Raw genomic sequence first — 22,681 nt, forward strand, 5'->3', positions numbered from 1 at the left:
ATGAAATGATATGAGTAAATTAAGTGTGATGGGGGAAGCTTCCGCATAGGGGCTTTCCGTTTTGTTTTGTTTTTTAAAAAAAGGTCGTTAGCACATCGTGCTGCGACGGCAAGGGTCCCGGGTTCGAATCCCGCTCGGACTTGGTTGTTTGTGAATGTCCATTCATCAATTTCATCACTCATCCCCATCTTCGCAAATTAGCCAAGAGGCACAAAACGCGAATCAATCAATAAATTATTTTTCATTCTCGAAGTGAATATTACTGGAGGTTCAGTGTTCAGTGTTCAAAGCAGGGTGCACCGAATTTTAGGTAACTACTGATAATCTAACATGAACAAAAAATTCAACACGAGAGCAATAAATTCAAGGAAGTTTTCATAACCAAAATGTTTGTGCTTTATTATCCACTCCCTCCTAAATTAATTATCACATTGATTGATTGATTTGTTTAATTTTACTTCGCTTTTCTGCCACTTTTGGCTAATAGCGAATATGTGGATGAGCGATGATATACTGAAATAGATGAAGGTAGTGGCGGCAATTAGGGGGCTAGGTGGGCAGTTTCCCCCCACACTTTTCGCCACTTTTGCCCTCGAACTATGCTAAATCTTATCTACAAAGGGAAATATACTGTCTTTGCCCCTCAGTTTTGACACCTTGCCCCCCCCCCCCCGGTTTTGGAACCCAATCGCCGCCACTGATGAAGGGACATTCACAAAGAACACCCATGCGCAGATCGGGATTCGAACCTGGGACCCTTGGTGTCATAGCATTCTGTGCTAACCACTCCACCACGGAGACCGGCGCTAAGCTATCATGTAAGAAATATCCTAAATTTTCTGTCAGTTTCGTTTATAAATCTTTTAAAATATACTAAATTGAAAACATTAGTATGAATGTTAGTGCCAGTGGTTCTTTATTAGTAGCATCAGCCATCCTGAAACTGATCAATTTTGTTTTAATATATTGAACCAGTGGTTCTCAAACTATAGTACGCGTACCCCCAGGGGTTCATGAAAGACTTGAAGGGAGTACACGATCAGCTCGGAAGAGAAATGTCGAGCATACCCACACGACAACATTTTTGCTGCAGGTGCGTAGAACAGACTTCATTGTTTCAGATTTCATAGCTTGAACACTCATCGTGAAAACATGGTTGATTTTGTCACTGACATTCCCCAGTCAACACACTAACGTTGCCACAACGTTGTATGCATGTTGTATTTATGATGAATGTTGTATGTAGGGGAACAACGTTGTGATAACGTTGCATCAACGTTACAAAAAAAAACATTCCAGTGAATGCGCTTTAATTTGGATGGTCACCACCATGAGCGCCACAAGCGTCAGATCGGAGTGTTTTGTTTATTCTGAATTTGTGTGTGCATTGTCTACCAAATCTTATATTTCCTACAGCGTACGCTAGATGGCATTATCCATATCTAAAAAGAAACTGATTACCAGGGTGTAGTTAGAGATTGGTTAATTCATCAAACTCTCCAAATTAACAATTGCGTATTTTGTTGGAGCAGGAAAAGTTTTTATAAGCTGTACAGAGAACCTGTGACGTTACAAACATTGGTTTTTCCTGTTACGCATATGTATTATATACAAAAATGCCTTGGCAAGATTGCTAATAGCTTACCATGCGAAATAACCATATTTAAAATATGCATTGTTGTTATGTTCGTAAATTACACGGGCAGCAAGGTAATGTTGCAAAAAGATTGTGGCAACGTTAACCCCTTACATACCTAACGTTGCTACATAATGTTCAGTTTATGTTGCCACAACGTTGTCAACCTACGTTGCAGCAACGTTGAAATAAATGACCCATAAACGTTGACACAACGTTGTATCAACGTACACTGAACATTGTAACAACGTTAGGTATGTTAGGGGCTAACGTTGATACAACGTTGTGGTAACATTACCTTGTTGACTGGGTCTTATCTATGTTTCATGTGTTTTGAAATAAAATACTCGTTCGAAATCTATAATTTGGAGCCGAATCTCCGCTTGAATGTTTCAAGTGCACAACCAGACATCAAGAAACTGTGTCGGGCTAAGCAGGCACATCTTTCTCAATTGAAACTCTGAGGATTTACAACAAAATCTACCAGAATTGCGCTTGACAGCTTGTTTACAAACTTACTTTTGTTTTTACTTTTTTCAATAACTCTGGAGAAAATACGAGTCATGGCAGCCCAGTAATAATTCGATAATCGAAGGATGTATTAAAAATTTGTTATATACAACTGAAAGAGTATCTATTATGGATATTTTGTTGGTAGGAATCATGAAGGAAAACCCAAGCAATCCTGTGACATACACATGTATTAATGTACAAGTTACAAAAACCTCTGTGACATACACATGTGCACATGTTACAAAAACTTGTCTGATTATGACAAACATTCAAAATAATCTCCCACATTGTCCACAGCACGGTGCCATGGAAGGCGTCGAATACCATCGGCAGCACCATCCTCTTCACCAATGCCTGAAGTTTTTGTGATCTACGACGTGCCGTTAGGGAGAAGCGTCCAGATCTACTGCATAATGCAATCATATGGACAATGCTGTGGACAATGCGGGAGATTATTTCGAAGGTTTGTCATAATCGGACAAGTTTTTGTAACATGTGCACATGTGTATGTCACAGGGTCAGACAGGTTTTTGTAACTTGTACATTAATACATGTGTATGTCACAGGGTTGCTTGGGTTTTCTTTCATGATTCCTACCAACAAAATATCCATAATAGATACTCTTTCAGTTGTATATAACAAATTTTTAATACATCCTTCGATTGTTGAATTATTACTGGGTTGTCATGACTTACTCCCCAACCCTCGTATATTAAAATGAAAGTTTTTTTTTTATGTAGCCTACTTCTTAGCATACGTACGTTTCACATTTTTATTTTTGTAACTAATCATGAAGATTGTAAACGCAGGAACACCCAATATGATAAACGTTTAATAACAACGTTTAATGTTTATTTGCTTACCACCTTTCCACAGACAGCTCGAATGCAATTTTGCTCTATTGCTGATAAGCACCTCCAACATATCAGGCAGCCGAAAAAAAATCCCCAAAACTCACTATTCGGACAAAACCTATTAGACGTTGAGTTACGACTAAAGGGTAAAATGAGAAAAAAGTTTGAGAACCACTGTATTGAACCATATCAATGAACTTCAACTGAACTGATTTCTGAAACTCCTGGATTGCATCCAGGTTCGTATCCAAGATTTTATTTCTGGAGGGGGGCTCATCCATTATCAGGAAAAGCATCGCCAGAAATATTTGTAGAGGGAGGCAGCCCACTCATAAAAGTTGATTAGTAGAAATAATAATAATCGTTTATTTTAAGTGTTGAGCACAGTATGAAACCTAATAGAGCACTGAGTCAAATACAAAAGTACAAAGTTACACGAATAAAATACGTAAGCTGTAGAATAACATAACATAAAAAGTTAGCATATTTACACTTCAAGTTACAGTTTTCAACGAGATCTATTATATCTCTGATCTCTGATCTCTGATACTCAGAAATAATAATGCTAATAATAATTATTACCATGGTTATAATTGTTATTTTACAATAATAAGTATTATAAGTTATTAAAAATAAACCAATTTTAATGCAAATGTATTATTATTATTATTATTATATAAATGGAGAGAATTTTCTACTCGATTCACTGTATGAGTGAATATTCAACACAAGTGTTGTCCACTATTTTTCTTATATTTTATACAGTTAGTGTATTGAAATACATAGTTATTGTATTTTGTTATTAACTTTTACACATTCCGTTAAAGAAATGCTTTGAAGGTTAGGGTCATATTTTACTCATGAAGTTTATATTCTATGACCTCTCTCTCACAAAGAAAACAATACATTTTTGAGAGCCCTGGATCCATTTATTCTCTGGATTAAATGGTAGAATATAAAAATATAACCTGGTTCCTCTTTTATACACTAAACTTTTTTCGATCTAATGTTTAATCCTGCTAAGGAAGTAAAATTAATTACCACCATACACAGTGGCGAAGAGTGACACTTTTACATAGTCATCGTAAGACTTGTCAAACGTCAGGATCAATCTTTGTTACTGTATTCCACATTACCCCCCACTTTCATTTTGTTGACATTTCACACTTTATTCACTAATGTTTTTTCTTCAAAAACACATTAATCATTTCAAATATTATGAGTGTTTTTTTTTTAAAAGGAATGTGTATTGTATTTTTTTGTTGAATTTTCATATCAAAATGTGCACAAATAAAGTAATTATACAGGGTGGGGCAAAGTAACTTCCTTTTTTGAAATGCACGCCATGCAGCCTGTAGAGGTCGTAGCGGGGCGGGAGTGGTCTCATTCGACAGGCGCGAGTTTAAAGTTTCGTTTGCGTTCCGGTCAGTTGCCATCATGCGTTGCAACAGTGAGGAACGTGCGTTTGCCGTCGAGGCCTACTTTACGAACGGATGTTCTGTTATCGCAACCCAGCGTACTTTCATGTAGCCCCGTTGGGCCGTGTCCCGGACCGGAAATTAATTGTTACCTGGGTCACTACGTTCGGACAAACCGCGAGTGCGACAAGACGAAGAACAGGAGCCCCTCGGCCCATCCGATCACGTGAGAACATTGAGGCAGTGAGAGCTTCAATCTTGCGATCACCACGGAGTTCTGTGCGCAAACATGCGTCTCCCCTTGGCCCCTTGCGATTTTTTTGTGCTTTTTTTTAAATCCCGCGTTTATGTTGCCCGTCCAAGGATCCTCCAAGACCTGAAGGCCAACATCCGTCAAGAAATTGCCAACATTCCCGCTGATATCCTGGTTCGGGTCATGAAGAACGCCAGAAATCGGCTTCTTCAGTGTATGGACAATGGGGGCGTCACCTTCCTGATATGATTTTCAAAACTGTGTGAAACATAACTTTAGATATGTACCTAGAGTGTAAAAAAAAACATTAAACAATTCTAATTCATCACATGGATTTTATTGCGTTCTGAAATAAGGAAGTTATGTTGCCGCACCTTTAGTTCAAAACAAAAACGGTATTCCACATTTGCCGCCTCTACTCTACTTAGTAATTCAATGTGGAAAGACATAGATTATTATTTTTATTTGTCTCTGTTTTTTATTATTAGTCTGTTGTCTAACATTTACAAATATTATCTTGTGCAATTAGCATTACAATAGTAAATTACAAAACATCACCTACTTTTACATTATTTTATCATCCAGAACAAATTCCACAATGGTGAACTAGGAAAAATATTACAATTATTAAACTCAATAGAACACATCATGCAAAGCTTAAGACGGCATCAAGAATTTACAGCAATCTTATCCTGCGAGTTTTCTTCCTGGCATATACTGCAATCATAGGCGTAGCTACGGGGTGCTTTATCAAAGAGAATTAAACACAGATCTTTCAATAAGAGAGAAAATAAGCAGCAGTTTATAAGAAGTTGAAAATGTCATTACAGTAGAGCGTCGATTATCCGAACGTCGGTCAACCGAACGACCGCTTAACCGAACTGTGTACTCGCTCACTTTCAGATATCTGTAATGAAAAAAGTACGTGACTTAGCTGCTCGTAAGCGTGTAGGCTTGCTTAGACAGACCAAAATAAAGGATTTTTTTAAACGTTAATTTTGTGTACTGTGTGTATTGTTCATGCAAAATGCGTATGTAATATGTACATATTTTTGTTTAATAAACTGTACCACATACTATATATTCCTACTAAAGTTGCCTTTGTACGTTACTTTGTAATACATACTTAAAGAGATGCCTGTTTTTATGAATAAATTTACTGTACAGTACTTCTTTTTGGCAAATAAACATGTACAGTTCGATTATCCGAACAAACCAGTTTTCCGAACACCCATGTCCCCCAATTACTTCGGATAATCGACGCTCTACTGTACTTCGTACAAACGTGTGCATCATCGCTGATGAAACGAGTGTCTATAGATTTTCGATTTTTTGATGTCATTGGAGAAAGAAGATATTTACTGCATTCTACTCTGTACTGCAGCACTTTTCTTCTATACCTGTCACAAGCTGCACGTGTGAGAGAGAGCTTTCTCCAAGCTTACCCAAGTTAAAACTAAATTAAGAGCAACTCAGAAACAGGGTAGATTGAAAGCCCTGCTCTTGAAATTTGTGGAACAGGAAAAAGCTTAGTCTGTTCTATTGATGTAAATGAAGTTATTGATGACTTTAAGAACATGGTACCTTTTGACAGACGTCTCTTGTTATAGATGACGTGTATTTTGATGTGTTTGTAACATTTATGAACATTATGTGTATGTGTAATTTCTATGCAATTTGATTTTTTCTACTACATATATTCAGAAATTTCCAACAGTCATTTAGTGAATTTATATTCCTTTACAAACATCAGTGCAGTTAAAGAGTTAAGTGATTGTGTTGCAAAATATGCTATTAAAAAGGTACAAGACCTCATTTTTTTTCTTTGTGCACACGCAAATATAAAGTTCTAGCTACGCCTATGACTGCAATGCAGCTCAAATGCGTCTTGTCTTTTGTAGACCACCACTTGTCTGCAGCGGCGTAGTGCCCACGTAAGGCTTGTAAGTCCACCTTACAAGTTGAAATTATTGAAGAAAAAGTATTTCATTCCTATATTTATCGCTTGAACACACATCAGACTTCAAGTAGAACTTTTACGAAACAATTGAGGACTTGTTTTGATTCGAGTTGTTTCTCTGTAAGGCTTCTTGAGAGGACTTACGTTCGAGTGAATGGAAGAAATGATTTGGACTCGCCCATGGCGGGTGTGTTAGCTTATGTAGTATATTCTCTCCCAATGACAGGGCGCCCCGATTCTCACGGACTGTAATGCGCATTACTAACTGGCGAGATTTCTGTCTCCGCTGCGTCTGTTTGCCACGGTCGGAAGAGAACCAAGAAAATCGACTCCCGTGTTGTTTCAACAATGCTTGACGGGAGGTGTAGCTAACAAAACGGGTGTCATTTTAAATGTGTAAACTAACTATTAAGTTCACAAAGAGATGGTTTAATATTGGATATTACCTTCATTAGAAGCAGCGAAGAGGAATGTCTGGCAATCCTAGATCCGGCAGCGCCCGCAAAGTTAGGCGCCTGCATAGTTAAAAGCATAGCTACGCGTAATACTTAGCATTATGATTTACAGATTTGTTTTACCTTTTCCTTTGACTAAGTTGCTTGAAATGCTTTTCAAAATGTGCGCAAATATCGTAACCATGATAATGAGTAATATTCTCGAATGCATTGCATTTGCAAATTGTATCCTAAGCATTTCCCTCAAATAGCTTTTAGTGAAAGAAAAAGAATAATAAGAATAAAAATATGACATGTGTCCTTAACTAAGCTGTATGCGAAATTTGTCAATTGCTACCAGTTGAAAGTTGAGCTACAGATAATTTATTCTGAAGCCGAATATCGAGTAAAGAGTGTGTTTGAACTTCATGAGTACTTGCGTACTACCCATTTGAATGAAGCTGTTGAACAAGTGTACAAACTAACAGAATTCAGAATTCTTCCTCACTGTTCCTGCCTCAAGCTCGTCGGTGGAAAAGTAGTTTTCTGCACTGAAGAGGATTCACACATTTCAACGCAGCACACAGACTCAGGCAAGGAAATCTGACTTGGGACTGATATCCATTGAAAAGGAGCTGTTAAAGAAATTGACCAGAAACTCCCAATTCTACGACAACGTGATGGAGGTGAACAGACTAAAGGATCGTCGGATCGAGTTACAGTATAAATGAGAATTTTCATTAAGTAATACATAAATATGCTATTATTGTTAACATAGAGTGTGTGCATTTTGTGTTTGAAATCGAGTATGCCCATGCATGACTTACATTCAAATAGATTCTATTTAGTTAAAATATCTTTGGGTTTTCTTTATCCAATATTCAGATCAGGTTTATCTAAGGAAGCCTTACACCTTTCATAGAATCACGCTACGCCACTGCTTGTCTGTAACATTTACATTCTCGAAGGTACAAAAAAGCAATGCGGTGGCTAGATTCTAACAATCGCATCAAGATTTTTCTTTAACTCAATACTTTTCAGTCACTCCACCTTTGGCTCAACAATCGATTTTCTTATCGTTTACAAATATACCACAGACAAATATACTGTTAAATACCGCGTCGGCTTTCATGATAACGAGTCGGTGCTTTTGATATGGAAAGCACTACTGAACATTCGTGATTGGAGAGAGGATATAAGGCTAGTGCGGTTGTCAGTTTTATTCTGCTTCTTCTGTAAGATTGGACAAGTGTGGGCGTTGTTATTTACAGAGGAAATTTATAGAGGCAAGAATATTCGCCACACAAAGAAATGTGGTCCGATGCGAGGGAAACAATGGTAGCAGAAAAGTTTTATACTTTGGTTTTGTTGTACAATTTTGTCCGGGGGGCGGGGCGGGGCGGTAGATTTCCTCCGGGGTGCTCCACACCCTCGGAAAGGTGCCTGAAAGAAACACTGAATGAGAGTGACTTTAGCTCTCGAAAGCTTGGAATCTCTTCCACAACTCACCTGGTCGATAGCCCGAGAGAAACTTTTCATTAAAGGAGAAAATGTCTTCAGAAAAAATATGTTCAAGTGTGTTAACTAAGCGTGATTGATAACAACACCTGGGTTGTGAAAAGGATGGGATGGTTTCCTATTAACGATCTTGTGTGGCAAAGTGGATAAGAATACCCGGTATTTCATTAATTCAATAATGAATTGAAAATTTTTACATAAACCAATAACCAGTCACATATACACAATCGGCATTCACATCATTAAAACCAATAAATCGTTCCTTAACCCAACCCTCCTCTTTATGCACACATCTCAAGACAGTTGACAATTGGGACCTATTGTTAACATTATATGGTTCGTATAACATAACTGAAGGAAATTCTGATTTTTCAGTTTATTTAAAAATGGTTTCACTCACGACATCACTAATTACGTGTATTAGATCATTCCCTTGCATGCTTTACAATGATGGAAATAGCACTCGGAAAAATTTTAATCCAGATGACTTCAGAGAAACCCTGTCGTAATGATGGGAGCTGAAGAAAAGGGCCTGTTATGACCAGACCTTCAAGCGGTCGTTGGGTGTCTTCCGAGCAGGTAGAGAGATTCGCACATTTTCTGCGATGACCTGGGCTTGCGTTGCGACACCATTACCTTCAATAGGAAACGTAGCGCGAGTGCCGATGGGCAATACTACTTAGCGAATCCCTTGCATATTTCTAGCTGTTTTATAGTGTCGCTTGGCTTATTAGAACATTCTGACTTTTTTTTTACTTGTTCTCTAAAATATTTAAAAAGCCGTATTTTTGTTATTTTCCTAAGTCATCGTCGCATCTGCCGATGACCGGACACCTCGCCTCTGACTATAAACTATTTAAATTAGATATTTGTAGGATTTCAGGGGGGGCTTCAGCTCCCTTAGCCCTCTCTCTGGCTATGTGCCTGGTTGCATCACTATGATGAGAGCACATTTCAGTTGTTCAGAGATTTCTCTTGATTCCCTGGTAAAAAAGGTAAAGTTCTCCCCTGTGCTTAGCACCACGCCATGAAGGCGTATAGGGGGTGTGGGGGTAACGTCCCACACTTTCTTGATCCGGTCGTGAGTGGGGGTGATGTGATCAGAATCACGCCCCTAACCGCCTTTACCCCCCAGGGTTTCCCCCAGGTACCCATGTTATTCGACGCTGGGTGGGCGCCGGGGCCGCTTCCATCGTTAGAAAAGTTCCCGGATTTGAACCGGCCGGGGATCGAACCCGGGACCTTTAACATAGTAGTCAGACGCGTTACCGACTGAGCCACCGCGGGTCTATCCTATCTGTATGCATGTACACAAAGTGAGCTAAGACATTTGTAAATATTATGCAATCTAATCCACATTGTTGCAACAGAAGTGTTATAATATTCGTATTTTGTGAGAAGTAAGAAGTATATTTGCTTAAAAGATAGTGCTAGTTATCTGTTACTAAGCTAAGAAGCATTTTCTGATAACATGCGTACTCTAATACCTTATGCTGTATATTATCTGAGGACTATTGCAGAAAGATTGGCATTGCTTGCAAACATATAATCTCCCATTTTGACAACTAAGTTATTGAATGCAATATGATCATTAGTAGAAAATACATTAAAAGGAACAGACTAAATACTGAAAAAAATGTATAATCTCCAGAAGATACTGACCACAAATTGAATTTTTGTGTGCTGTAAAATCTCAAACTGTATATTGCAGGATTGATGAAAAACTAAAGAAAGAGTTTATTTTTATTTCTATTTAAATGAACAAAGTTTATATATACGTACAACAACATGTACTGGTATATACAGTACTTACAGTACATTTTGTCTGCATGACAAGTGGCATAAAAATATACTGATAGGACAATGAAACTAAATTTCAGAAAATATGATTAAAAGTGTTTTCTGCAAACTGAAATACCAACATTTTGTACTGTGATGATGTAATTGGGAGATATTCTCCACAAGTGTCATGTTAACCTTAATTGAATATACCTTGGAATCACCAAGTATGTAAATAATGAATTTAATAGTTCAGAAGACAAGTTATTTGCAGATAAGTGTGTGGACATTTTGAGGAAAAAAGAATTTCTATTTTAAGCAGGAAAGAATGGAATTCATGCAATCTCAGCTATGTCACAAAGAAAAAGGAAAGAGTTTGGTAGAGATAGCAAGAAATTCTTGTGGTAATAGAGAATCTCATGAAGCAGCTTGTGTACAAGGGAAAGCAATGACTGATGAAATCCAGCTAACAAATAATTTTCAACAAAACATCAATGAATCTCCAGGCTTTTTAGTTCCTGTTGTCTTATTTCTTATAGCATCATCCAATTCCATCAGCCTAATTTTGATTTTGTGCTTATATGTTTATGAGAAGAATGTAATTGGCCTTATTTTAACATCAGCTATCACAATTCCTTCACGAGTCACAGAAGGAATACTTGCCATTGAAAGGTACGAAGAGTTCACTATTATGAATTTGAATTTAAAATTTTGGGTGTGTCAGCACTTAGGCTATTTTGAACCCGTCACGTTATATGGGGTCCATCCCCTTACAAATAACATAACTGTAATGTTGCATAACTGGAATCTTAAAATATTCTGACTTAGGTTAAAAGCTGAGGCTGTAAAGAGGCACTCATAAGGACAAAAAACAGGACAACACACAGAATTATACTGGCCATTGGGCCAATCGCCAGAGCCTCGTTAGTCTGCATAAAGCAGTCCAGGGTGTACTATGTGGAAGTGAGGTTGACAATTGGGTGTACTCATGGCCAGCCCTTGGATTAAAGATGGCCGTGGTGTACTACATGGAAGGTCACCCCTTACACCACGAAGAGTTTGAATTTGAATTTGAATTTTGTTTTCTTCCGTTGACCCTTGATTAAAAGGGCATGGAAAACGTCAAGACACATAATGAAATAATAATTAGTTTAGTACATCATAACAAAAAAGAAGAAACATTGTGTAGTACATTACATCACTACACCAAACTAAAAATTGAAAAATACACTTCATTACACTACAATAAAAATAAAAACACATTATCATTGTTGCATGATTGAAATAAGAATACAATTAAAATACATATTGTTTAGTACATTGGCCTTGTATTGTCTTGTTCCATGAATTCTCTGATACTGTAGAGAGCTCTCTCTGTCAAATATTTTTTTATTGTTTGTATTTGTTTATTTTTTTGGAGATATCAGTTTTATGTCATGAGGCAGCTGGTTGTAGAATAATTTCCCGGCATTCATTGGTGATTGTTTTGAGATATTGAGTCTGTGTTGGTTCTGGTAATAATTATCTTTTCCCCTTGTATTGTGGTTGTGTAATAGGTTATTTTTAGTCATGCTTCCACTAGATGTGCACATTTGACCCAATGACAAGAATATACTTAAAAAATATGATTATTTCATATTTCAGTTTTTCTTTATTACAGTCAGCTTAAGCTTAATGTTGTTCCTTTCTTTCTATTTCTGGTTATATATAATTAATTTAATTTCAGTTTAAGAAATAATATGTTTAGCAATGTTAATTTTATTAACTATTTGGCTTTGTGAAAGTTGTCTGGATTACAGGTTTCTGTAGACAGTGATAATGTTCATAATGAATGCAAAAAGTTGTTTCTAATTCCAGGTAAATAATAACATAATTTAGGTGAAATAAATATATAAAACTGATAGGCTTTACTATGAAATTGCAAGCACAATTTGTTTACTGAAAGCTCTGTTTGTGAGCTGAATATAAAAAGTTGTCAACACAAACTATTTGTGCCTGGGATTTTCTAGTGAATTATTTCAGTTATGTAAACAAAAGTGAGTGATAACGCTGTTTGTGTTGCAATTTCTAGACTTACATTTTCATCTACATAAAAAAATTCGCAGATTTGTCAAATATATCAATCATTAAGTAAAAGTTCTTACTATTTTTCAGTAGTCAAGTAAACAGTGGACCTGAAGATCATGAAGGCAAAGCTTCTTGTAGACGTATTTGTTGCTGGCTTCACTTTGTCACTGTGTTATTTGGACTAGAATCACTAGTCAGGTAATACTAGAAACTTTTATATGAAAATTACAATTTTACAGCTCTCATATATGTATTTATCTATTTACCTACTATTTTATGAGTAGGGAGCGGAAGTTGATGACCTAAAAAATATAGGTATATGACCTATAGAATGTCCTAAAAAATGGGGAAATGTGACGTAAAAAATGCAAAAAGTGACAGGCCAGTAGCCAGGCAGGGGCCACGGGGGGGCTCAGCCCCCCCTGGTACTAACGCGAGTCCCCCTGACATTAGGTAAAACTATTTTATATTCTAATTTGTTTGAGGTGAACAGTGAAAATGTAGACAGAATATATTATTTTGTTCACAACTTCGTTCATTCATCTTGTTTATGAGCAGAAGTCTAAGCAGCGGCAAGTGTTTAGAAGATTCTCTAGACTTTAGAAAGTTCTTTCATAGGAAGCCTTCTTTATCTGTACCTGTTGCAGCCTCTCGCTTGACAGAAATCTGTGACTTTGATGTCATTATCCACATTCCTTCCGCATCTGCGCCAAATGTGAACAGATCCCAAGTTTTAATGCTTTGGCTGGGGGTGGAATGTATGGTAGGCACTATGATTGAAGTGAATATTGTACATTTTAACATGTATGATATAAATATCTGTATCATCAAAAATAGTATGGAGTTTGTATTAAGGGATGGTGTCAGTAGCAGTCAATTAACACTTCAATAGATATAAAAAAAACTGTAGTATTTGTACATGATATTTCTAAATTTATATTTTAAATTAACTTAATGACCCTCGACACAGATAATTTACCTTCATTTAATACTATTAAACTTTTGAAAAATTGACTTGGTTTACAAAGCCCCCCCCTGATATCTCGAGAGCCCCCCCTAGAGGTCGGTTCTAGCTACGGGCCTGAAAAGTGACCATTAAATTTGTTAGTTTCAGGTTAAAAATTGAAATGAAAAGGAAATTGAACAAAATGCAATCTTGCTTTAAAAAACAAAAAAAACAAAAAAAAAACGACACAACAAAGACTGTCACCAGTTCAGCATTTCTTGTGCTCGTAAATTGCAATCCTGCCAGATATATATAGGTCTATGTTCACCTTGGTGGACCAAAATGAAAGAAGTGACAAAATATGACGAAACAATACACCGAATATTGCGAAAAATGACGGGAAAATGCCGAAAATCGGGGAAAATGACCTAAAACCTGAAAATTGGCAAAAATGCAATTTAGAATTACCTTTTTTGGTTCTCTAGAGGAAGTGTAATATTGTGTATGTTTAATGGGCATGGTGTCCGAGATGTCAGAAAAAAGATGACATTTCATCAACTTCCGCTCCTTATTTATGAGTGTTGATAATGATATAATCTACTTCAGTCATTACAAATTATAATATTACTAGGCTGAGCTGATACCAATTGGTATCAGCTCAGATGGGTGCCATAAATTATTTGTTGGAATTCATCTACCAATACCAGTGAATACATTTCCGGCATATTGGTCTTTCACGGGGCCACAAAAATGCTGCGAGACACTTTTGCAGAGTCTAATTATCCTGGAAATTATGCAAAATTCGAACTTGCGTTTCATTTTTCATGTTTTTTTTGCACAAAAACTATTATATGATTGCATAATTCTATTTTGATATTCTGATGTAATTCTAAAGGAAATTTATTGGTAAATTGATGCATATAATTGGAGAAGAATATTTACAATATTGATCAGTATTATTAACATATTTTAATTATTGCAATTTTCAAGTATCGCTAAGAGTATTGGCTCAGCCTTAAAAAATAGCAATTTCTCTGTAAATAAATATTTTGCTTAATTGCCTTACAATTAATTACTCATAATTAAGTGTTGTTTATTTTAGGAGTGGAAAAGTTTTGTTGGCTCTGATGAAGTACAATAAGGAGCAAGCAATTGCCACATGCCGTAATTCAGGAAGATATTTTCTATTAGAAGCAACAGTATTCTGTGTCCCTCAAATAATGGTTCAAGTAGTGTTGTGGACTAGGACCAACAACTGGGCAAGCTTAAGGACGATTGGTAAGGATCAGAGGCGTATATTCAGGGCTATCTAGGCTATCTGCGAAGCCCAGACTCGGGGAATAAAATACAGAAAAAAATATCTATCAAAAAATGTGCATAAAAGTTTTCATTTCAATAAGAAGATGAACCTATTTCTTAGAAGTTGGAAACATTGCCCGCTTTCTTTGAATTCGCGAGATGGCTGGCCCAGGTGGCGGGCAACTCCACGGGGGTGACGGGTGAGCTTGACAGGGCTCCGATCAATGTTGCAAACCAATTTTTCCCACCATGTAATTTCCCCAGGATCGGGGAATTGTGGAGTCAAACTGTTACAGGAGAGAGAACAGGGTTGCATATGGTGGGGAAAAACCCTCTGAACTTCCTCAACAGTCTGGATCAATGTTGCAAACCAATTTTTCCCAGCACGTAATCTTCCCAGGAATGGGGAATTTTGAAGCCAAATTATCGCGGGCAAGGGGAAAGTGTCATGTGACAGGGACAAGAACATCATTGAACGCTTGCAGAGGAGTTGAAAAAGAGGTCGTTGACCTTCAAACAACTAGAGATACAGGGGGGAGTAGAAAATTGTTAGCTGAGCGGGAATGCTTTACCGAAATGACAAGGACCAGTTCTAGTCTAGATCGCGTTGAGTGGTCTTGGTGCGTGGAATTTATTTAGAGGCAGCGTGTGAATACAGTAGTGAGTGGATTGTATTTTTGTGAATGATATGTGCTGTGTGTTGTGTAGTGAACTGAAATGAGGGACATAATTAACAAGCTGTCTTATTGGCTTACGAATTACGATAAGCTCCAAATTGTTGTGGATTTTCCTTGTATGTCCACTTTATGAACAGATAAGCTAATGGGGATCGAACCTACAGTTAAAGTGGTATCTAAACCACCATGCATCGAACCCGGGACCCCTTAGTTTCAAGTCAACGACGTTATTACCGCGCCAACAAGGAGTACCCGAACTTAAAATAGTGAAAATAGGCAGGTTGAAATTTTATTTTTATTCTCATATATAGGCCCACATAATATTTCACAATATGGGCCTCTCATTTATGCAAATAAGAATGAAATTCTTGAAATCCTTTCCTAACTGACAGTGTATATTTCCATGTTTTATTTATGAGGTATATATTTTTAATCACAGAGTCACATCACTTCAACCGGCCACCCCAAATGAGTTAGAAAAACAAAAACACTTCACCAGCAATTTTTTGTCCATTCGGACACTAAGATATGGTGCGATAGCCCAGGTTCTTAACCCAGTATAAGCTACTGGTAAGGATGCCTTATTATAACTTCTGTAGCATATCAAAATCATGTAATACACATGTGCCACAGTTACTTCTTCTGAGTAGTGGTAACTGTAACTGCTTACTTTTTGAAATAAGTAACAGCAGCTCAGTTTTTCAGGTAACAAGCAAAGAAATTAATAGAGTTATATTTTGTTTGTTTCAACATGGGATTGATCTTTACTGTTTTGGTATTGTATTAATTAACACCTAGCCAGTAATTAGGTACAAGGGTTAATTAATATGTCTATATATATACAGGGTGTCCCATAAGTAATAGCGCAAACTGACACAGGTGAAAGTAAACGATTATAGAAGCAAAAATGTCTCAGTAAACATGGGTCCGCAAACGACCCGTTTTCGAGATAATCGCGAATGTGTAATTACAAGCCGTCACTCACTTCATTGTTTGTAAATGTCGTCCTAGTTGGTAAAATACTAATATTGTGTGCGAATGTGTGGTTACAAACCATCATTGATTGCATTTTGTAAACACCAAGTGGCACGGTCTGAGGTTTGCTCTTTGTTTACAAAACAGAACATTTCCGAGAGGTGGCGTTGTAATCAAACAGAACATTTCCGAGAGGTGGTACAACTTGTACCCACACATTCGCATACATTATTAGCATTTTACCAACTAGGACGATGTTTACAAACAATGAAGTCAGTGGCGGCTTGTAATCACACATTCGCAATTATCTCGAAAACGGCTCATTTGCAGACCCATGTTTACTGAGACTTTTTGCTTCTATTATCGTGTACTTTCAACTGTGTCAGTTTGCGCTATTACTTTTGAGATACCCTGTATATGTGTATGTAAAGTTACCCCTGTGCATGTGCACATAAGCCATGAAGGCATATGGAATGATGTGGAGAAGTATAGAGTATATTCTTGATCTCGGACATAGTTGGGATGATGTGATCAGCATCACGCCTGGCCACCTTTACCCCCCAAGGTTGCCCTGGGGTACCTATTTATACAGGGCTGGGTGGGACTCAGAGCCAATGAGAAAAAGGGAAATGGCTAGATAATTTCCTGGTCCAGACCCTCTGCCCCAGGATTTGAACCCAGCATGAACGTCTGCAGGATTTTTTGCAGGAAGGGGCAAGCAAGGTAATTTTTCTCCAGTAGGGGCAAAGGAAGCAGATTTTCCCTCATGGTAGCGATACTCCCTCAAAAAACACTGCTGTTCATCTGCAGGGAGGTTAGTGTTGGGTTCGTAGGTGGGGGTGTGAGAGGTAGCATAGGATGGTGACAGCTCTTGGACCCTTTGATTTGGAGATAATGTTGTTCCTCAAAGATAAAGTTGTTATATGTGAGAACAAGATGGGCTTGATGGGTCAGGAAATTAGTCTTGGGATTGTGGTGTCTGCTGTTAAGTATTCAATGGAAGTGAAGGCTGTGAGAATGAGGGATGTTGGTGTAACAAGGATAGTGTCTGGTGGCTATGGTGGAAGGTCATTTCTTTTCTGAAGGAAGTGGTTGCTGTCACAATAGCAGAACTTCACAACAGGCTGGAGATGAAAGTCCACAAAGGCAGAAATTCATTCGATGGGCGAATTGTAGCTGGATACAATAGGTCTAAGTCAAGAACATATTTAGGAGGGGGGGTCCAGGCATTAATTCCCTTGCCAGGGATCTTTTTGTTTTTACAAATGTTGCCGACCTTAACTATATGATATAATGAATATGTGCTGATATATTACTATCCTCATACTAATTTTTAACCTATTCATGTAATAAAAATATATTAATAAATTTGAATATTTTAATTAATACTATTTGAATTAATATAATTATATTTATTTTAATTTAAACATTACTCTTGTTCTTCTTCTTCTTCTTCTTATTATTATTATTTTGAGACATTTGGTTTGGACCCACCCCTCCAGAATATATTTATAGATATACGTGCCTGGTCTAAGTACAATCTGATTGTATCACTCTCGAACCTTGGGCCTTGTTAAAAAATCCACAGACAAATTTACCCATGCAACAGGTTGCCAACGAGCCCAGCTTACCTTAAAACAACTAGATCATACTTTATTTATCTAGCTGATTAATGATGTTAGCATTTACAATGTAGCTTAAAGAGAAATGCCCCCATAAAACCTTACTGGGATATTCCTGATATTTTTCATTGTCAGTATTGTAGAATAGGTGCAAAACAAATTCTTACTTCATCTGTCTCAAATTATTACAAAGTGTTCTTCTCTGGTTTGCATGACCTAGTTTAATCATAATCCATTTCTTGCACAGATTGGGTAATCGGAACAAGACCTATATTTTAAAGTGAGCTTCAATCTCTGAAACCAGGCAAGAATTATATCAGGGGACTCTTTGAATACAACTCTATAGTATGAACTACTAAAATAAGGATTCTCTATTTGTACAAGATTCTAAAGTGGGCTTGTAGGCTCACAAGTGTATCATATTTTTAATTCAACTAATAGATTACATCACCTCTAGCATGTCAGTTCCATGTTGGAAAGTTGAAGCATCTGCCCCTGAAATTAATCATTATGTAATGTTGATTCATTATGTTTGCTCTCATAATTAATCTTACATTACATGATGACAAGCAATTTTTCAGTTTATTTCATTGCAGGATCCTTGCTGTCTCTTTGGACTATTATTTCATTTGCAATGTTTGTGACACTAGTCATGACATTTTATCTGCCAATGTATGAAGAAAATAGTAGCAAGCATATACCAGTTAAAACTCCATTATTTCATACAGTTAAGTTTCTTCTCATTGTCTGTTCTGCAGGTGAGTTTTACTCTAATTTTTAAATAGTGTCTATAGTAAACTATAATTACGAAAGTAAATTTCTTAAAAATTACAATTTGAATCTAAACAAAGATTCACATATGTTTTTTTTTTGTATGTACGCATTGCTTGCATTATAGAATTATTTTCCTATAGTTTACGGTTATTACAAGCATAAGAAAACAGTTATAACCATTGTTATAACTGTATCTTTAGTCAAAATGAAAATAAATGTCTGATGAAAGGAGTGTGTGTTCTCCTGAAACGTCACAAAGAAAAACTGTTTTCTTATGCTTGTAATAACCGTAAACTATAGGAAAATAATGGGTTCACATATGTACACACTGAATTTTTTGAGAATATATTATTGATCATAAGCTACACTAGATGGAACAAAGTAACTCATAAAATTTACAATGCTCAAAAGGATTAGAAGAACACCTTTTTGGATAAGACATAACTTACACAACATGCCATCATTTCACTCAGTGATAAAGACAGTTTTGACATCTACTTGCTTTGTTCTCAAGATTTCACAACATCATGTGGCTTCCTTAGGACAAATATAGTCAAGATTTAAGACATGGAAAGGTAAGTTAAAGGTTAAAAAGTTAGAAGTGTGCCCTGTCACACCTTACCACTCCAACTCTGGCTGGCAACTGGCTCTGTCTTTTTTAACCTTTAACTTACCTTCCCATGTCTTAAATCTTGACTATATTTACCCTGAGGAAGCCACATGATGTGCTGAAAGCTTGAGAACAAAGTAAGTAGATGCCAAAACTGTCTTTATCACTGACTGAACATCTTTTTCTTAACGTCTGCCACATAGCATCAGAAAAATAATAGACAAGTAAAATAATAGAAGTGTAATTGTAATTATCTATTAGCAGTATGTAAACAGAATCTCTATACTTTGCGTACTTCCTGTTTCTACAAACCGTCTACAGAAAACAAAGTGAAAATGCTGTTCATACACTGATCCAATCTAAAAGTTCAGGATTCTAAAGTCTAATTAACACCATGCATGTCTACCAGAGTTTGAATCCCAGTCAGGGTATTGGTGTTCTTTGCGAGTGTCCCTTCATTAATTTCATATCATCACCCATCCTCATCTTCATGATTAACCGAAGTGGCAGAAAAGTGAAGTAAAAAAACCAATCAACCATGAGTGTCCATGTCCCCGTGATGTCCAATAGCACAAGCATCTTCAATCAGCACCCTTGTGAGCTCCTGCAGTGTAAGGGATGTGGTAGGATATCTACAGATTCTTGATAGGATTTGCTGGACCATGTGGCCGAGTGGTTAGCACATCGTGCTGCGATGCCAACGGTCCCGGGTTTGAATCCCGCTTGGGCTTGGTTGCTTGTGAATGTCCATTCATTAATTTCATCATTTCATCACTCATCCCCATCTTTGCAAATTAGCCAAGAGGCACAAAATGCAAAGTAAATAAACTCAGTCAATCAATCTCGATAGGATTTAAGTTGGGGCACATTGCTGGCCAGTTCAGGACTTAAAATTGATGCACGTGATGCCTGCAAGAAGCTTGGCATTGCCGTACATGCTGAACTCATGAACCTCAAGTTCAGAAAGCACCACATTATTCTCCTGGATTTGGTCGGGGAAGTGTTGTCCTCCTACATGCACACATTTATGGCATATTTTTAGGAAATTTTCAGTAACATGCATCAGTTTCCTCTTCTGAAGTTGCTTCAATATTTCCCCTGATGTTTAAAAGCATGATAGCTCACCATGCGGACGTTATGTAAATGTCTGGAGGCACTGGAGGGATTTTTGAGGAGTATTGTCCAATCGTGTTCTAATGTCATCTATTTTCTCCTCAGTAAAAATTATAACCCTTGCTTCGTATCAAGAACAGATCCTGTTTCCCTAAATTCGTTTACAAGTTTTCGAACAGCATGTCTATGTGGAACATCAACATCTGGGAATTCTGTTGCAAAATGCCTTCCGACTTCCTTACAAGAATTTGTATTGACGTAAGAGTCGTACAAGAAAATTTGTTGTTTAAAATTGTACGTATAGCGTGACATTATTAGACTGCAGAAAAGCACCTGTAATACAAAACTAAAACAAGCTAAAACACTTGTTAACACCTTAACACTTCACAAACTGGGATACTAAAGGAATTTAGAAAGGTTCTGCAAGACTGGCTAAGATAAAAGGTTTTCTACTCAATAGATGAATTTATTCTGCACTTCAAAGAAGATTTAACTTTCTAGAACTTTTAATATGTGCAATATTATTCTCTCCATACTCACCCTATGTATTTATTATATATATAGGCTTGTTTATGCTATTCTTGTATTGAGTTTTATATTTAGATATATATATGCTATTCTTGTATTATGTCTTATATTTGTATGTTTATACTACTCTTGTATTAGGTATGTCTAATATTTGTATGTTTATACTATTCTTGTATTGTTTTATATTTGTATGTTTAAACTATTCTTGTAATATGTTTTACATTTGTACCAATGACATAGGCGCCGACTCCATGGGGCTTGGGAGGCTCAAGCCCCCCCTCCCCAATGTTAACGATGTGGGGGCTCCCCCACAAATAATTTTGCTTAAGAGGATCTAATGTATTATTTTGCTTCTCTTGTAAAGTTTACTCTGAATTGTGCCACATGAACTTAACTTCAAATACACATTTGAAATGTTCTAGACCATCAACTTTGGGGGGCTGAGACCGCTAAACCATCAACTTTGGGGGGCTATGACCAGAGACAGCAAAACACATGACTTATTACTATATACTAAGTATATAATTATGAGTATTGTTAAAATTTTTACTAAAAAGAGTTTCAAAAGACGATGTGCATGACTAGGGTAGTGGATGAGACGTTCGGGCTACAAATGGCTCTCACATGACATTCAGAACGAGATCATTGATATATTAGGGAGATCTGTTTTGCGCTCCGTGGTAGCAGATATTAAATTAAAAGTCGGAAATATTTTGCTTTTATGGTTGACGAAACTTGTGACATATCCATCCATGGACAATTAATATTCTGCATTCGAACTGTGAATAAAAAATTTGGTATTTTTGAGTAATTCATGGGCTTTTACGAGATTCCGAAACTTAAAAAAGGGAGGGAGTGAGTCATTCATTAATTTATTTCAGTGATCAGAGCCCCCCCAATAATTTTGACAAGTCGGCGCCCCTGACCAATGACGACATCTATTGCATTATTGTAATGCTTAATGATGAATAAACATATTGATATTGATATTGACTGACACGTCCAGTGGCATGGTTAGCATAAAGCTGTGGGTCTAAATGCCCGGCAGATATACTTTCACTGCCCAGCACTCTAGCCGCCACTCCATGGGCAACTTGACCGTGAAAAGAACAGTACTATCAATGAAGTAGTAGCAGTGTGGAATCAAGTATTCATTTACCTGCAACATCAGTCTTCGTGGACCTTTGAGGCAGTATGTTGGCAAAAATTAACTAGAAATAATCTAATTCAAAATAAAATCCTTCCTTGCTAAAAGATTTGTCTTCATATTAACCAACTGTATTTCCATTATCTTTCAGGAAGCAGACTTTCTGTTTTCATCTGCTTTGGCCACATATTTGGATTTTACCTTATTGGGGTTTATGGAGTGCATCTTCTGTTCACAGAGTTGTGGCTTTTTGTTGAGCTGCAAGTTTCTTCCTCAAAAAGCTGTGATTACACGGAAGATTTCTTGAAATTTGCAGTAGGTATCTGTTACACACTTACGTATTCAGATTTTAAAAGCAACACTCATTTTAAAAGATATTATGTATACTTAACATTTATTTTTCTGGAAAATTTCTTCCTGATTGTTAGTTGCCTGCATGTAATTCATTTTGATTCTGAAGTTGCGCAGGCAACTCCTTTTATATATGATGTTCTCGTTGGGTACGGAACAGGTTTCGTGATCAGTATGATACTAACAACTGTTCTTCATGCAGTTTGA

General features: G+C 36.9%; 1 protein-coding gene across 1 annotated transcript; it reads left to right on the plus strand.

Moving 5' to 3' along the window:
• The first annotated feature begins 10,610 nt into the window (after positions 1-10,610).
• LOC145981477 (uncharacterized) lies at positions 10,611-22,681 on the plus strand. Its single transcript, XM_083114707.1, has 5 exons — positions 10,611-11,037; positions 12,520-12,630; positions 14,481-14,656; positions 18,548-18,709; positions 22,275-22,681. Exons 1-5 carry the CDS (start codon positions 10,694-10,696, stop codon positions 22,679-22,681), a joined length of 1,200 nt encoding a protein of 399 aa, XP_082970833.1. The 5' UTR covers positions 10,611-10,693.

Source organism: Lepisma saccharinum, chromosome 29 (genome assembly GCF_977018435.1).
Source record: "Lepisma saccharinum chromosome 29, izLepSacc3.1, whole genome shotgun sequence".
Taxonomy (NCBI): Eukaryota; Metazoa; Arthropoda; class Insecta; order Zygentoma; family Lepismatidae; genus Lepisma; species Lepisma saccharinum.

Coding starts and splice junctions, on each gene's coding strand:
- LOC145981477 (XM_083114707.1), top strand. CDS start 10,694: ATGGAATTCATGCAATCTCAGCTATGTCACAAAGAAAAAGGAAAGAGT. Junction 12,631..14,480: donor GGACTAGAATCACTAGTCAG/GTAATACTAGAA, acceptor TGTTTATTTTAG/GAGTGGAAAAGTTTTGTTGG. Junction 18,710..22,274: donor TCTCATTGTCTGTTCTGCAG/GTGAGTTTTACT, acceptor ATTATCTTTCAG/GAAGCAGACTTTCTGTTTTC.